Raw genomic sequence first — 15,329 nt, forward strand, 5'->3', positions numbered from 1 at the left:
CCTTTTTGTATCTCAGGTGATTACAGTTCCTCAGCAGCAGTCAGTGAAAGTGACATCTTTTGGAATAGAACACACACCAGCATTCAAAAAAATTACAACCCATTCTAGTGAAGAAGCTCTAGTCTTTATGGACAGAGCGAAGCCTCAATTAGTGGAAATCGAGCATGCCATGCACAATCCACAAACTTCACTTTCTTCTCAGAAATTACAAGCTCTTCATGAGACCTTCAAAGAAGGGAAAAGAATTCCCAAACAAGGAGACAACTTCTTATCTTTTAGCACAGCTTGTGAGACTGATGTATCTTCAATGACCCCAGAAAAAGAATTGGAGGAGAACTCAGCCACGGGAAGTAGTATGCATTCTGGACTTGAACTGTTGCTTAAAGAGGGAGAGATACTTACTGCTGGTAAACAGCCTAGCTCTGATAGTGAATTTTCAGCCACCCTTGCTGGCAGAGGGAAGTCAGTGGCAAAGACTGGTCCAGAGAGTGATCAGTGCTTACCCCTCCATGAAAAAAAAGCCTATAACCAAACACAGAGCTCACTCTTCTATTCACCATCTTCTCCAATGAGCAGTGATGATGAATCAGAAATAGAGGATGAGGATTTGAAGGTGGAGCTTCAGAGATTACGAGAAAAGTAAGATTGTTTCCCTTTTGTCACAAATCTGGTTGCCTGGAGTTTTATAGAACTAAGTATTTGACTGATAGCTAATTTACAGTTGGTAACATTTAAAAAAAAGACTTATTTGTTTGTTTGTTTGTTTGTTTGAGAGATAGAGCACATGTGTGCACAGGGAAGGGGCAGAGAGAGAATCTCCAGCAGACTCCGTGCTGAGCGTGGAGCCCAACATGGGGCTCAATCTCATGACCCTGAGATCATGACCTGGGACAAAACCAAGAGTCAGATACTTAACTGACTGAATCACCCAGGTGCCCCATGATTGGTAACATATTAATGATTGAAAAATTTTGATTATTGACAAAGATAGCATCAGATCTCACAGGTTAAGGGCTCAGTCCCACAGATGCCAATCATAAATCCAAGTAGTATTAACCTATGCTTCTGACCAACCTGTTGTAAATCAAAGGTTCCCACAAGCCCTTCTTTGGGTTCAATTAATTTACTAGAGCAGCTTACAGAGTCAGGAAGAACAGTTTACTTACTAGGTTATCAGGTTTTTTTTAAAGATTTTATTTATTTATTTGACAGAGAGAGAGATCACAAGTAGTCACAGAGGCAGAGAGAGCGAGAGGGAAGCAGGCTCCCTGCTGAGCAGAGAGCCCAATGCGGGGCTCCATCCCAGGACCCTGAGACCATGACCTGAGCTGAAGGCAGAGGCTTTAACCCACTGAGCCACCCAGGCACTCCAGGGTATCAGTTTCTTGTAAATAAAAAGGACACAACTGAGGAACAGCCAGATGGCAAGGTATAGAGAAAGGGACATGGAGCTTCCATGCCTTCTTGGGAGTGCCACTGTCCCAGCACCTTTATGTTTTTACCAACCTGGACCCTCTCTCAGCCCTACAGCTAAGGGATTTTTATGGAAACTTCATTATGGTAGGCATGATTAATTTAAACCATTGGCCACTGATGATTAATTCAATCTCTTCCTTTTGTCTCAGAGGTAGAGTGTGAGGGGCTGAAAGTCCCATGCTCTTATCACTTGGTTGGTTCTCCTGGCAATCTGCCCCCATCCTTAGGGGCTGTTTCGAAAGTCAGTTAATTAATATAAACTCAGGTGTGATTCCAAGGGCCTTGTTTTAAATAATAAACATTCCTTTCACCTTTATCGCTCTGGAACTACTTCAGGAACTGGAGCTATTTGAGGACAATAGACCAAATATTAAAAGAAAAGATTCTCTGGGCACCTGGGTGGCTCAGTCGGTTAACCATCTGCCTTTGGCTCAAGTCATGATCCCAGAGTCCTGGGATCAGACCCTGCATTGGGCTCCTTGCTCAACGGGAAGTCTGATTCTCCCTCTCCCTCTGCTGCTCTCCCTGCTCATGCTCTCTCTCTCAAATAAATAAGTAAAAATCTTAAAAAAAAAGATTCTCCTATTGTTTTTTATAGCTTAAGAAATTACTAGGGTTTTAGGAGCTATATTCCAGGAACAGGGATAAAGACCAAATATATATATATATAAATCATAGTATCACAACAGTAAAAAAAGCACACAAAATAATCTCTTATTTCTCATGCCCTAATCTTATTTCTCAGAGGCAACCACTGTGAACTGTTTGGTATATATCTTGCCTATCATTTTTCTGTGCATTTATAAATATATACTTTTTGCCTTTTATGAAAGTGAGGTCATAATATACATGTTATTCTACAGTTTTTTTACTTAATTGTTGCTTAAATGTACATATATGTACATGTTTATATAGATAATCTTTATTCCATATATTAGAATAGCCACTTAAAGTTTATTTAATCCTTCATTAATGGACATTTCAGCTTTATTCCATATTTTGCTTATGTAAACAATGTTGAAGTAAACAGCCTTATATTTTCACATACTTATGTGAGTATTTTTGTTGGATAGATACCTAGAAGTAGAATTTCCGGGTTAAAAGTTATATATACTTTAAATTGATAGATACCGCTAAAATTGTTGTTCAGGTGGCTATATTTTATTCACCAAACAAATATATGTGAAAGTGGGGTGCCTGGCTGGCTCAGTCAGTAGAGCATGTGATTCTTAAGCATGGGATCATGAGTTCCAGCCCCACGTTGGGCATAGAGATTACTTTAAAAAAGAAAAAAAAAATATATATATATATGAAAGTGCCTGTTTTCTCACTTCTTAACAACATTGAACTGGATATTATTGATCCTTTTAGTTTTATTCCAATCAGATGAATTAAAAATATTTCTTAAGAAATAATTGTATTCTCCTAATTAATAGTGAGGTTGTTCATATATCATATTTATTGCCTGCTTGTATCTCCTTTTTGGAGTCACCTTCTCATATTCTTTCCTCTTTTTCCTACAAGGTTGTTTCTTTTTTTCTTAGTGATTTTTTTCCCAATTTATTTATTTTCAGAAAAACAGTATTCATTATTTTTTCACCACACCCAGTGCTCCATGCAAGCTGTGCCCTCTATAATACCCACCACCCGGTACCCCAACCTCCCACCCCCCCTTAGTGATTTTTTAAAACAGATTTTATGTATTTATTTTAGAGAGAGAGAGAGAGAGAGCGAACAAGCATGACTAGGGGTGGTGGGCAAAGGGAGAGGGAGAAGCAGATTCTCCACTGAGCAGAAAGCCCGATGTGGGCTCGATCCCAGGACCCTGGGAACAGGACTTGAGCTGAAGGCAGCCGCTTAACTGATTGAGCCACCCAGGTGACCTTTTCATATTGATTTTTTTTAGAAATTATTTGTATATTCTGTATATTAACCTTTTAGTATATGTTGCAAACATTTTGTTATTTATACTTGCAACATACAATAAGGAGAAGGTTAATATTAGCAATACTCTGTGACTTTAAATTGTATTTCATTGTCTTTCACTATATTGAAGTTTTAAAGATTTTTTAAAATTTATTTATTCATGACAGACAGAGAGAGAGAGGCAGAGGCAGAGGGAGAAGCAGGCTTCCTTCTGAGCAGGGAGCCAGATGCAGAGCTCCATCCCAGGATCTTGGGATCATGACCTGAGCGGAAGGCAGATGCTTAACGGACTGAGCCATTAGGCACCCTATATTGAAGTTTTAGAAATTTGTTCTTGTCACTTTGTTCACTTTTTTCTTAATGTCTGGTTAGTTTAATGTTGAGCTTAGGAAGGCATATCTCATCCTAAAATTGTGAAGATTCTGTATTTTCACACTGTTAATCAAAATTCCTTGTTAAACTTGCCTTGTATTGATGTAGATGTTTCTGGAGTCATCTGTATGGTGCCAGTGCTATTAAAATGCTTTCTGCGTTATTTTCATCTAGACACATTCAGGAGGTGGTAAATCTTCAAACTCAGCAGAATAAGGAGCTGCAGGAGCTCTATGAACGTCTTCGAGCAATTAAAGATAGCAAAATCCAATCATCAGAGGTTCCTGGGCCACCTTCATCACCACGGAGACCAAGATCTTTCAAAAGCAAACTTCGTAGCCGCCCACAGTCCTTGACACATGTGGATAGTGGCACAGCTGCTGCAGGTAAATGGGTCTTAAGAGTGATTTTAAAAATCTGGTCAAATATCAGCAAAGTAAGAAATATAATGATGATATAATTCTTACTTTTTATAATTTATTTCTTATTACACTAAGATGCTTTAAAGAAGTACACGTTATCCCAAGATTCTTTTCTACCTTTTTTGGTAGAAATTCTTTTGTGAAATTATGGTGAGGCTAAATGATAGATTTTGTAGAGAAGATGAGTGTGTTCTATGTTTTCATTTGGAAAACAAACACCTGGAAGCCCAACTTCAATCCTGCAAATAGGGCTTTTTTTTTTTTTTTGATATTTCAGGTTTTTAATTTTTTTATTTTATTTTATTTATTTATTTGACAGACAGAGATCACAAGTAGGTAGAGAGGCAGGTAGAGAGAGAGGGAAGCAGGCACCCTGCTGAGCAGAGAGCCCGATGTGGGGCTCAATCCCAGGACCCTGGGATCATGACCTGAGCCGAAGGCAAAAGGCTTTAACCCACTGAGCCACCCAGGCACCCCATCAGGTTTTTAATTTTTAATAGTTATTTCCTGAGACCAAAAATATTTTTAGGAAATTTTAAAAGTACAGAAATACATTGTTATTGTTGCCACTGATAATTATTAATACATACTACAGGTTTCAAAGCATAGTGTAAATTGGCTGCATCTCAGTCATTAAGCTAATTATTTAATTCTTCGGTCTCTTTAATGTTCATTATCCCATCTCTAACATCTGTAACTCAGAGCTGGGATATTTTCTACTTTCATAGCCAGTTCCATGGAAGAGAGATTTTTTTTTCTTTAGCAAATCTAAAAGAATGCAGCCAAATAACTAAGTCTGTGTTCAAATAATTTTTTTAAATATTTTATTTATTTATTTGACAGAGAGAGATCACAAGTAGGCAGAGAGGCAGGCAGAGAGAGAGGAAGGGAAGCAGGCTCCCTGCTGAGCAGAGAGCCAGATGTGGGACTTGATCCCAGGACCCTGAGATCATGACCTGAGCCGAAGGCAGCAGCTCAACCCACTCAGCCACCCAGGCACCCCAGTGTTCACATAATTTTTAATTAATTCTGAATATATTTGTATATTACTGTTAGCAGTACATTATGCAAATAGTTTTTAAAACGTTAGCAATCATTGGGAGCTAGAGTTTGTTGAGGAGTTTGTAGCTAACAAAAATAATCTTAAAAATGTTCTATGTGTTGTAAGAGAATTGTTTCTTATTTATGAGACTATTAGAAAAATGTACTTCTTTGATTTGAAAATAGAGTATCAGTCTCTTAATAAAGAAGTTGTTAATCGGGTCAGACTTCCTGGTTACATGTGCATATTTAAGTGAGGGTTGATGGTGAACTATAAGGATATACGTAAGATGGCAACAGAATTTGTGGTAGACAGAATAATGGCCCCCAAACATGTCTTTGTGCAAACTTTTGGAAACTGAGAATATCTTTGGTTATATGGCAAAGGGGAATGGGGGTTGTAGATGGAATTAAGGTGCTAATTAACTGATTTTAAAATAGGAAGATTATCCTGGATTAGATGGGCCCAATGTAATCACAAGGGTCCTTTAAAGTGGAAAAGGGAAACAGGAGAGAGGGTCAGAGAAAAGATGTAAGAGGGGGAGCAGTGTCAGATGGATCCAACATTGCTGGCTTTGAAGATGGAGGAAGAGGGCACAAATCAAGGAATTCAGGCTGACTGTAGAAGCTGGAAAAGGCTGGGGAGCGGATCTTCTCTAGAGCCTCCAGAAGGAATAAAGCCCTGCTAACACCTTGATTGTAGTCTGGTGAGACCCATGTTGGACTTCTCACCTACAATACTATAATAAATTTGTGTTGCATTGGTATGGATGTTAGCCACTAATCTATGGTAATCAGTTATAGCAACAATAGAAAAGTAATACCGATCTCAAGAATGGGAACTCTACTTTGTGATCCTCCTAAAGATAGAACTGAAGGGTAAACTTAGATTGAGGGCAACTTTCGGAGTTTAACAGCAGAAGCTTGTGGACTTTCAATCTAATACTCTGCCATTAATTGCTATACTTTTAAAAAAAGATTTAGTTATTTGAGAGAGAAAGAGCCAGTGTGAGAGAGCATGAGAGAGAGACAGAGAAAGAGAGAGAACAAGCAGGGTTGAGGGGTAGAGGGAGAAGCCAACTCCTTGCCTATCAGAGCGCCTTGACCCTGGGATCATGACCTGAGTTGAAGGCAGACACTTAACCAAGGGAGCTATCTTTTGTTCTTAAGTGACTTGCTCTTTTTATGTAGTTTCTGTTTCCCTAGAACTTTGACTTGCAGATGGCTTTGGTTTGTTATGATCGAAAGCATTCTTTCACTTTCTAATCCCTGCTTAACTGGCTTTTTGTTTTGTTTTGTTTTTCCAATTTATTTATTTTCAGAAAAACATTATTCATTATTTTTTCACCACACCCAGTGCTCCATGCAAGCCGTGCCCTCTATAATACCCACCACCTGGTACCCCCAACCTCCCACCCCCCCCCCCGCCACTTCAAACCCCTCAGACTGTTTTTCAGAGTCCATAGTCTCTCATGGTTCACCTCCCCTTCCAATTTACCCAAATTCAGATTGCAGAGACAGAAAATTGACTGACCCTGCTCATCTTTTTCCTGCCAAGAGATGGGCCAGAGGCCATCACCTGTCCTATTGTTAAAGGACTTTCTGTAGGTGAACACAGTTCTTGGTCACACCACTTTGAGGAATGAAGAGGTGGAGAAGACAGAGTGGTAGACAGCAAAGCAAGGGGTGTTGAGTTAAAGCAAAGTGATAGTACAGAGCTCCTGAGGAGGGAGGACCTCAGAGGGTTGCCACCAGAGTTTCTAAGTCAAGGGTGTTTTATGGGCTGGTTGGTGGGCTGTTTTAATCTGATTAATCCTCCCTGCATCTGTCATCCAATCAGGTTTTTGTCACATGGGAGAGGGTGGCAGGCTCCTTCCAGGGTGGTGTAAAATCATTTTAAGGGTGGTTTCCTCTTAGGGCAGAGGGCCCCTTGTCCCTACCTGCTTGCCTTCCAGCTGTCTTTAATCAATATCTGTTGTTGATCCACGGTAGTGAATTTTTTTATTTCAGTTATTGTACTTTTAAACTCCAGAATTTAAAAAAAAAATCCTTTAAAATTTTAGGCATAGTTTTCCTTAAATTTGACTACAGGTTTTGTCTACTAATATCAAAATCTAGACCCCTTTTGGAGATGTTTTTGTTGACTTTTTTCTGTATAGGCAGAATTCTTTTCTATTTTTTGCATGTACCTTATTTTGTGATAAAAATTGGACATTATTTATAATACATTGTAACAGTTCTGGTATCAGATTCTCCCACCTTCTTCCCCACCAAGGTCTGTTGTTGTATTTTGTTTGTTATCATTATTCTGGTATTTTCTTACTGCTGTTTGTTTACTGATTTTCCAGAATAACTGTATTCCCTGCAGCGTATGACCATTCAGTTCTTTGCAACTCTAAAAATGTTTTTATTTTTAAGTCTGGCATGCTGATGTTCACACCTGGGCCAGTATATTTAGTGGTGAGCCAATGATTTTTCAGATTTAATCAAGTGCTTCATCTGGGTGTTTTTGCCAAGGGGATCTCTGAGGAAGGCACACTTTCAAGCTTCACTTTATAAGACAACCTTTGAATTTATTTCCTGCTTTCTCAGGAACTGAACTTCAGCCAGAATGGAATGATTGGTACTTTCTCCTTTCTCAGGTCTTGCCTGGCATGCCAGACATTTATATTCCCAGGAATATGTCAAAGATTTTGAAAGTTTCCTCTGGTCATCTAATTGTCCTAGAATTCCTTTTTAATTCTAGGCCAGGCTCTTGTGTGCCCCAACTAAATCACAGCTTTATGCATCCAAGTTGTTGGCAGCACTTTCCTGTTGTTTCAGTAATGCCCTAGAGGTAGTTCCCTACCCTCCCCCACTCCATATACCCAGCCTGCCTGGGATGACCTGAGCTCCAAGTGAAACCAAATATCCACCACACCCTAAGAATGGAGGTATTTTTTTTTAAGGTTTTAAGTTTAGACACAATATTGACTCAGGGGATGGTGCTTTTTTAAAGATTTTATTTATTTGAGTGAGAGAGTGCTCACGAAGAGTGAGAGGGAGAAGCAGATGCCCTGCTGAGCAGGGGGCCTGATGCAGAACTCATACCTAGGGATACTGACCTGAGCCAAAGCAGACACGGCAGATGCTTAACCGACTGAGCCACCAGGCGCCCCTTGGGATGGTACTCTTTTTTTTTTTTTAAGGTTTTATTTTATTTATTTGACAGACAGAGATCACAAGTAGGCAGAGAGGCAGGCAGAGAGAGAGAGATGAGGAAGCAGGCTCCCTGCTAAGCCGAGAGCCCAATGCAGGGCTTGATCCCAGGAGCCTGGGATCATGACCTGAGCTGAAGGCAGAGGCTTTAACCCACTGAGCCACCCAGGCGCCCCAGTTTTCCCAATTATTAACATCCTACATTAGTATGATATATTTGTCACAACTAATAACCCAATCTTGATACATTAACCAAAGTTCATATTTTACTCTGATTTCCTTAGTATTTACTTATCTTTTATTTTCTGTCCCAGGATCCCTTCTAGGATACCACATTATTTAGTGTTCATGTCTCCTTAAGCTTTTCTTGGCTCTAACAGTTTCTCAGAACTTCCTTGTTTTTGATGACCCTGAAATTTTTGAGGAATACCAGTCAGCTATTTTGTATGGTTTTGTTTTTGAACTCTTCTTTACTTATTAGCACCAGAAGATGCTCTAGGCTAATTTTGTATATTTCCTGGCCCAGTCTTAGGAGCCACCATTTCCAAAAGGAATCCTAATTCCTTTTACTAGAGAATAAACTAGCTGGCTTCTCCCTCTCTCTCCACCCCCATTGATGCGTGTGCTCTCTCTCTCTCTCTCTCTCTCTCTCTCAGTCTCTCGCTCTTCCTCAAATAAATAAATAAAATCTTTAAAAAATAATCCTTTCTATAATGTTAAATTTTTTAAGTAGGAAGTAATTGACCCAGTTTTTTTTTAAAGATGTATCCATTTAGTTGAAAGAGAGTGTGCGTGTGCACACGTGTACGTAAGTGGAGAGAGGAGCAGAGGGAGATAATCTCAGACTCCCTACTGAGTGTGGAGCCCTTTGCGGGCTCAATCCCACAACCCATGAGATCATGACCTGAGTCAAAACCAATTGTTGGCTGCCAAACCAACTGAGCCACCCAGGCACGACTGACCCAGTTATTTTTACCTTGTAAAAATACCTTGCACTAGCCTGTCTTCTTTGGTCCGTTGTTCCAGCTCAGCATTGCTTCTGTAGTACTCTTTGGGTCTTTCCCACATGTAGGTCTCCCAGTGGTCAATCTCAGTCTTCGGTAGTTGTCTTAGTTCAGTTTTCATGTCTTTGGTGTACTGCATTTTTCATGGCTGAGAGAAAGAAGTATGCTCAAGTGTGCCCCTCATAATAAGAAGAGAGTATAAGGAATTCTGTGCATAAATTTCTCTAGATTCCTGTTTCTTTTTCCCTTGCTGATCCCATCATGCATCTTTTTTGCTATAATAAACTTAACTGTGAATACAGCTATATGTTGAGTCCTTACAACTTTGATCGAATCATTCAATCTGTGAGTGGTCTTCAGGACCCTGAAACATAATTGCATTACATAATCACAATCCTCAAAATAACTCTATGGTAGGTAGACATTACTGTGTCTGTCTCTTATGGGTAAGAAGACTAAAGTTGGTGAGGTTAAACAACTTTCCTAGGACCTTAGTTCATAAGCGAGGGAATCCAAATCTGTTTAATCCCAAAGCCTTGGTTCTTCACTGTTACTGTGCATTGCCTCCCAATACCAGAAATTATGTCTGCAGTGGGTTGAGAGAAGGCAGTGAAAGCCTATAGAGGGTGATAATGGTCTGAGACTGCTACATACAGGATGTAGTATTTGAGTTGAACTTGAAGGATTAATGGACAGGATTACAATTGGTGAAGTGCTGTGGGAAGAGTATTGTCTACAGATAGAATTGCATGGTATAAGCATGCAAATGTTAAAATGCAAGATTTATCTCCAAGAAAGAGAACATAACAGTTGGGTGAAATGGAGTGTTTATGTTAGAATTAGAAGGTTTTTCTTACGTACTTCAAAAAAAACCTTGTGGCAACTGCCATAGCTTGTCTTTGCTACAGTTTGGTGTAAGATAATGTATCTGATCTAACACATAATTATATATTTAAGCTTAATAACTGAGATAGTATTTTTGTTTAGGGAAGATAAATATCTGTTCTGCAGAGATAACCATGACTACTACCAATGACTTTGCCACCTAAACAAGTTAAAAACCCACTGTTGTTAGTACTAAGAAACTCCTGAAGTGGAGGGGGCGTTTTGAAGAGAAGAGTGAAATGCTGAAAACAGCATTTAACTGATACTAATCTGGTGACAGTGTGAAGAATGTATTGACTAGAGCTAGGGAGGCAGTCCATTTAGATCATTGTAATCATAGCATTCCATGTATGAGATGATTAAGAGCTTAGAGAATTGTGAAAGTGAAAATAGGTGAAAGATATTGTGTAGGATGAATTGCCATGATGTGGTGATGACTGGATATTTGTATGTTTTTGGTGAGATCCAAATGTTTGGAGTCTGAGTAGTTTGGAGAAAATATGAACGTTATCATAGAAATATGACATTTAGGTGAACTGTTATGCCAAGACCATGTTAGGTTTCATTCTCACTGAATTGTACTGAATTGAACAATTTATTGACGTCCTAGTGGAAAAACACATTTGGGTTCTGAAATTGGATTGAAGAGGGGTAAAAGTTTGAGATAAGAGATGGGAAAATTTGCAATTGAGTGGTCACTAAAATGAACTGAATGTGGGCATCACCTTGGGGAAAAAAACAAAAAAGAGCAACAAGGACCATACTCTGGTTTTATTCATTTCATTAGTAAGAAATGAATATTAAAGAGCATCTTTGAAGTTTTAAGTAATATTATAAGTAATGTTGACTTTTTTTATAACTGTTAAAAACATTTGTATAGTACTTCTTTTCATGTAGGTATTTTCTAATTCGTGAACTTTAAGTGGTCTTTTATAGTATATGAATAACTCTTAAATCAATAATTGTCCTTTCTGTGTATAAAATATAGGCACAAGATAACGTTCAAATAACGTTTTTTTCTTCTCATATAGCACATTGTTCTTGATAACTTCTGGAAGGTATGTGTGTGCATATCTTTCTGTTGTCTACTTAGGAGTCTTGCTCTAAGTTCTGTTTCATTTCAATACCTGTTTGGTTTGTTAATCATTTCTTAGCACTTGCTGACTGTTGTGCCACTAGTGCACCAGCCATCATTACCATCACTTGAGGGTTCGAAATCATTTGTTCCATCACTTTTCCTTAGTGCAGAAATGTTCTTAAATGAATGACATTCAGACTTAGCTCTATGCAACACATTTGTTTTTTTAGAAAGTAAGGGGAATGAGCACAGAAATACTCCTTAGGAGAAGCTGGGTAGACAAAAACGTTGGCACTAATGTGTATATGGTTCTGGCCGTTGTCTCCATTTTACTCCTACCTGCTGACATTTTTCCAGGGTAAGAAGACACTATTAAAAAGCTTCAGCTCCAGAGTCTTACCAATTTTGTTCTGCTATTTGTTCCATTACTGGAATTGACAGAGAATTAGATGAATGTGCAGAGGGATAACAGGAAAAAAATGTCTTTATTATAGGCTGACTTGTTTTCTTTGGGTTTTAAGTGTTAGAAAAGGAGGGAATTCCATCAAAATTTGTATGTCATTTTGGTATCTCATGGTTGCCCAAAAGGTAGTATACATGATTTTTTAAAACATTTTTTATTTTTTCAGCGTAACAGTATTCATTATTTTTGCACCACACCCAGTGCTCCATGCCCTCTCCAATACCCACCACCTGGTTCCCCCAACCTCCCACCCCCTGCCCCTTCAAAACCCTCAGATTGTTTTTTTAGAGTCCATAGTCTTTCGTGGTTCACCTCCCCTTCCAATTTCCCTCAACTCCCTTCTCCTCTCCATCTCCCCTTGTCCTCCATGCTATTTGTTATGCATGATTTTTATAAAACTCTTTTGTATATCTGGGGGCGCCTGGGTGGCTCAGTGGGTTAGGCCTCTGCCTTTGGCTCAGGTCATGATCTCAGGGTCCTGGGATCGAGCCCCACATCGGGCTCTCTGCTCACTCAGGGAGTCTGTTTCCCTCTCTCTCTGCCTGCCTCTCTGCCTACTTGTGATTTCTCTCTCTGTCAAATAGATAAATAAAATCTTTAAAAAAATCTCTTTTGTATATGTGAAGATGGTCCAATTAATTCATCAAACTCTTCTTAAACAATTTTCATTAATGTTTTTATTTAATATTTAATCCCCTTGAATCTAAGCTTTCAGTAATACAGAGTTCATTGAGAATCACAGACTTTGTATAAGCACTCATTCATATTATCATGTTCCTCTGTTTGAAGAAAGTTCCCCATTCATTTCCCACTGTATTCTGTGGGTTGGTATGGTACAATGGAAAGCACACTGACCTGTCAGGATACCTGGGCTCTAACCCCAGCATATAACCTCAGCTTCTGGATCCCATTCTTCTCATGCAAAAAGTAGAATACTTGTTGAGCCTATATCACAGGCCTGTTATAAGTTTCAAAAATGATAAAGAAAATTACTTTGAAAATGTTAATATGGAGGCTTCTTGCATCATCTTCAGCAATTTCCGTATTTTTCACAATTAAAAAAGTACCATAACAAATGTATAAGAAATGTCATGTGCTTGTTTAATAAAGTTCCTAAAAATGTTATTGTGCTTATATTTCACAACTGCATTTCCTAAAATTTATTTTAAATCCACTCTGTAAGTTTTGGCTTGTAAATCAGAGGAATTGGAACTTTATGAATTTTTTCTATGAGAATGATTTAGCAAATGTGTAATAGTACTGAATAATCGAAAGACTTAGTGTGATGTTCAGATTAGGGATTTTTTTGCTAACAGAGACTTCTGTAATTGATTTGCTTCATTTATTTGGACAACTTCTGTAATTGATTTGTTTCATTTATTTGGACATCTTATGCTCTACAACTCATGAGGTTCATATACCATCTGTATTCTTGTTTCTGCCATTTGTTTATCATTAACAAACAAAAATATTGGTTAAAAAGTTAAATGAGATTCTAGTTTTCTGATACTTGTTTGAAGTCAGTATGGTATACTGAAAAGAGAGAGCATCCTCGTCTACACTTGAGCATTCCAAGTCTGAGTCAGCTGATGACTAATTGCAAGAATTGCAAGAACTCAGGCATACTGTTCTTTTTCTGTGGCTCATTTGTCCATTATAAAACAAGTGGTTTGGATTAGACTTCTAAGATTCTTTTAAATTTTAACATTCTATGATTGTTTTTTAAAACTTCTGAGTATCTGAAGAAACCAATGTAAAGATTATAATTGGCACTAATGTTTTTAGAGAGAATATTTAGAAATATTATATTTGACTTATAACTTATACCTTATTTGACTTATACCAAGGTGACCATATAATTTGCCATCCAACAAGAGAAAACTTTTGAGAGTTAAAGGCATACTATTAATAATTACTCCAGGGCAACAGCTTTTAAACCAGGACTGTCTCCGATAAACTCAAATATCTGGTTACCCTATCTGTACCCCATATGTGGGGTTCTGTCAACTGCACTGTTGGCCAAAGAACAGTATTTATCACTTCTGAATCCTTTTTATGGTTTTACTGTTTTTTCTTCTAGATCCGTTGTGTGTGGAAAGTAATGTAGCATCATGCCAGCAATCTCCAGCTAGTAAAAAAGGGATGTTCACAGACGACTTACATAAACTGGTGGATGACTGGACAAAGGAAACAGTAGGAAATTCTCTTATTAAGCCAAGTTTAAACCAACTCAAACAGAGTCAACACAAACTAGAGTCAGACAACTGGAACAAAGTATACGAGGTAAGTTGTTTTTACATGTTCCTCTTTATTTATGAGAACTAAAACCAGGGGCTCCTTGGTGGCTCAGTCAGTTAAGGGTCTGACTCTTGATTTCAGCTCAGGTCCTGATCTTGCAGTTGTGAGTTCAAGCCCCATGTTAGGCTCCACACTGGGCATGGACCTTACTTAAAAAAAAAAAAAAAAGAATAAAACCGTAAAAATTGATTCACTTAGTCACTATGAGAGAATGGTGTGATTTGACAACATAGAGACTTTTATCCTTATCTAGATTCATTATATCCTTGAGCAGATTATCTTTTAGACCAGGGGTCAGCAACCTTTTCCTGAGAAGGGGCCAGTTAGTAAATACTTGCAAGTCATGTGGTTGCAACTAGTCAACTCTGTTGGAGGGCAAAAGCAGCCATAGACAAAACATAAGTGAATGCATGTGGCGTTATTCCATGAAAATTTGACTTGCAAAAACAGGTGGCAGGCTGTAAGTTGCTGTCCCTTGTTTTAGACTTTTATACCCAAAAATGTAACCATCAAGTATCAAAAAGAAAGCATCTAGAGTGATGGTTAATTCAGTCCTGTGGTGCAAGAAGAGTTTGGTTTTGAGGAAAAGCTATCATATGTGGTATGTCAGTATTCTTAGAACTACTGAGTGATCTTAGTTGTTCATTTTTGAAAATAATTTTAAAGCTCTTTAAGCTAGAATATTATGAAAGGCATCTTAAATTCATGGGATGAGATGCCTAGTTAATTGCATATGGCTTCAGTCAGATGTACATGCATTTGAGATATGTAAAGATGTCCTCAGTGCATCTGGAATGGGAAGAAGGTAGGCTTAGAGAATAGTATATACAGTATTTGTTTAAAATTATGGACATTAGATATATGTATATACACATAGAAATAGGAAGAGCTATTAACAATATGTGGGATGGTGGAATTTGGGCCTTATTTTACTTTGTACTTCTCTGTGTTTGAGTTTTTTAAAGTATCACTTTTTCATGATGAGTAAATCTACTAAAATGTGAATCAGGGCTTAGACTCTGAACCCTCATAATTGAAAGAGATATATTTGTGTGTCTGTTTTTCTGTCATATTTGTGTACATGTATGTGTATATTTGTAGTCATTGCATGTAGTTTGGTAAAGAGGCTGAAAACACAGTTAGTGTTAATGTTGAATAAAAATTTC

The 15,329-nt window shown here is 38.2% G+C and overlaps 1 protein-coding gene across 3 annotated transcripts in view; it reads left to right on the forward strand.

The window, feature by feature from the left end:
* WNK3 (WNK lysine deficient protein kinase 3) overlaps window positions 1–15,329 on the forward strand; it is a 156,815-nt gene that overhangs the window by 133,255 nt on the left and 8,231 nt on the right. For all 3 annotated transcript variants that reach the window (XM_044234442.1, XM_044234444.1, XM_044234443.1), the window contains exons 20-22: window positions 17–639; window positions 3,949–4,160; window positions 13,946–14,148. In XM_044234442.1, the coding sequence (XP_044090377.1) occupies window positions 17–639; window positions 3,949–4,160; window positions 13,946–14,148 (1,038 nt within the window). The remainder of the gene's footprint in view (window positions 1–16; window positions 640–3,948; window positions 4,161–13,945; window positions 14,149–15,329) is intronic.

Source organism: Neovison vison, chromosome X (genome assembly GCF_020171115.1).
Source record: "Neovison vison isolate M4711 chromosome X, ASM_NN_V1, whole genome shotgun sequence".
Taxonomy (NCBI): Eukaryota; Metazoa; Chordata; class Mammalia; order Carnivora; family Mustelidae; genus Neogale; species Neogale vison.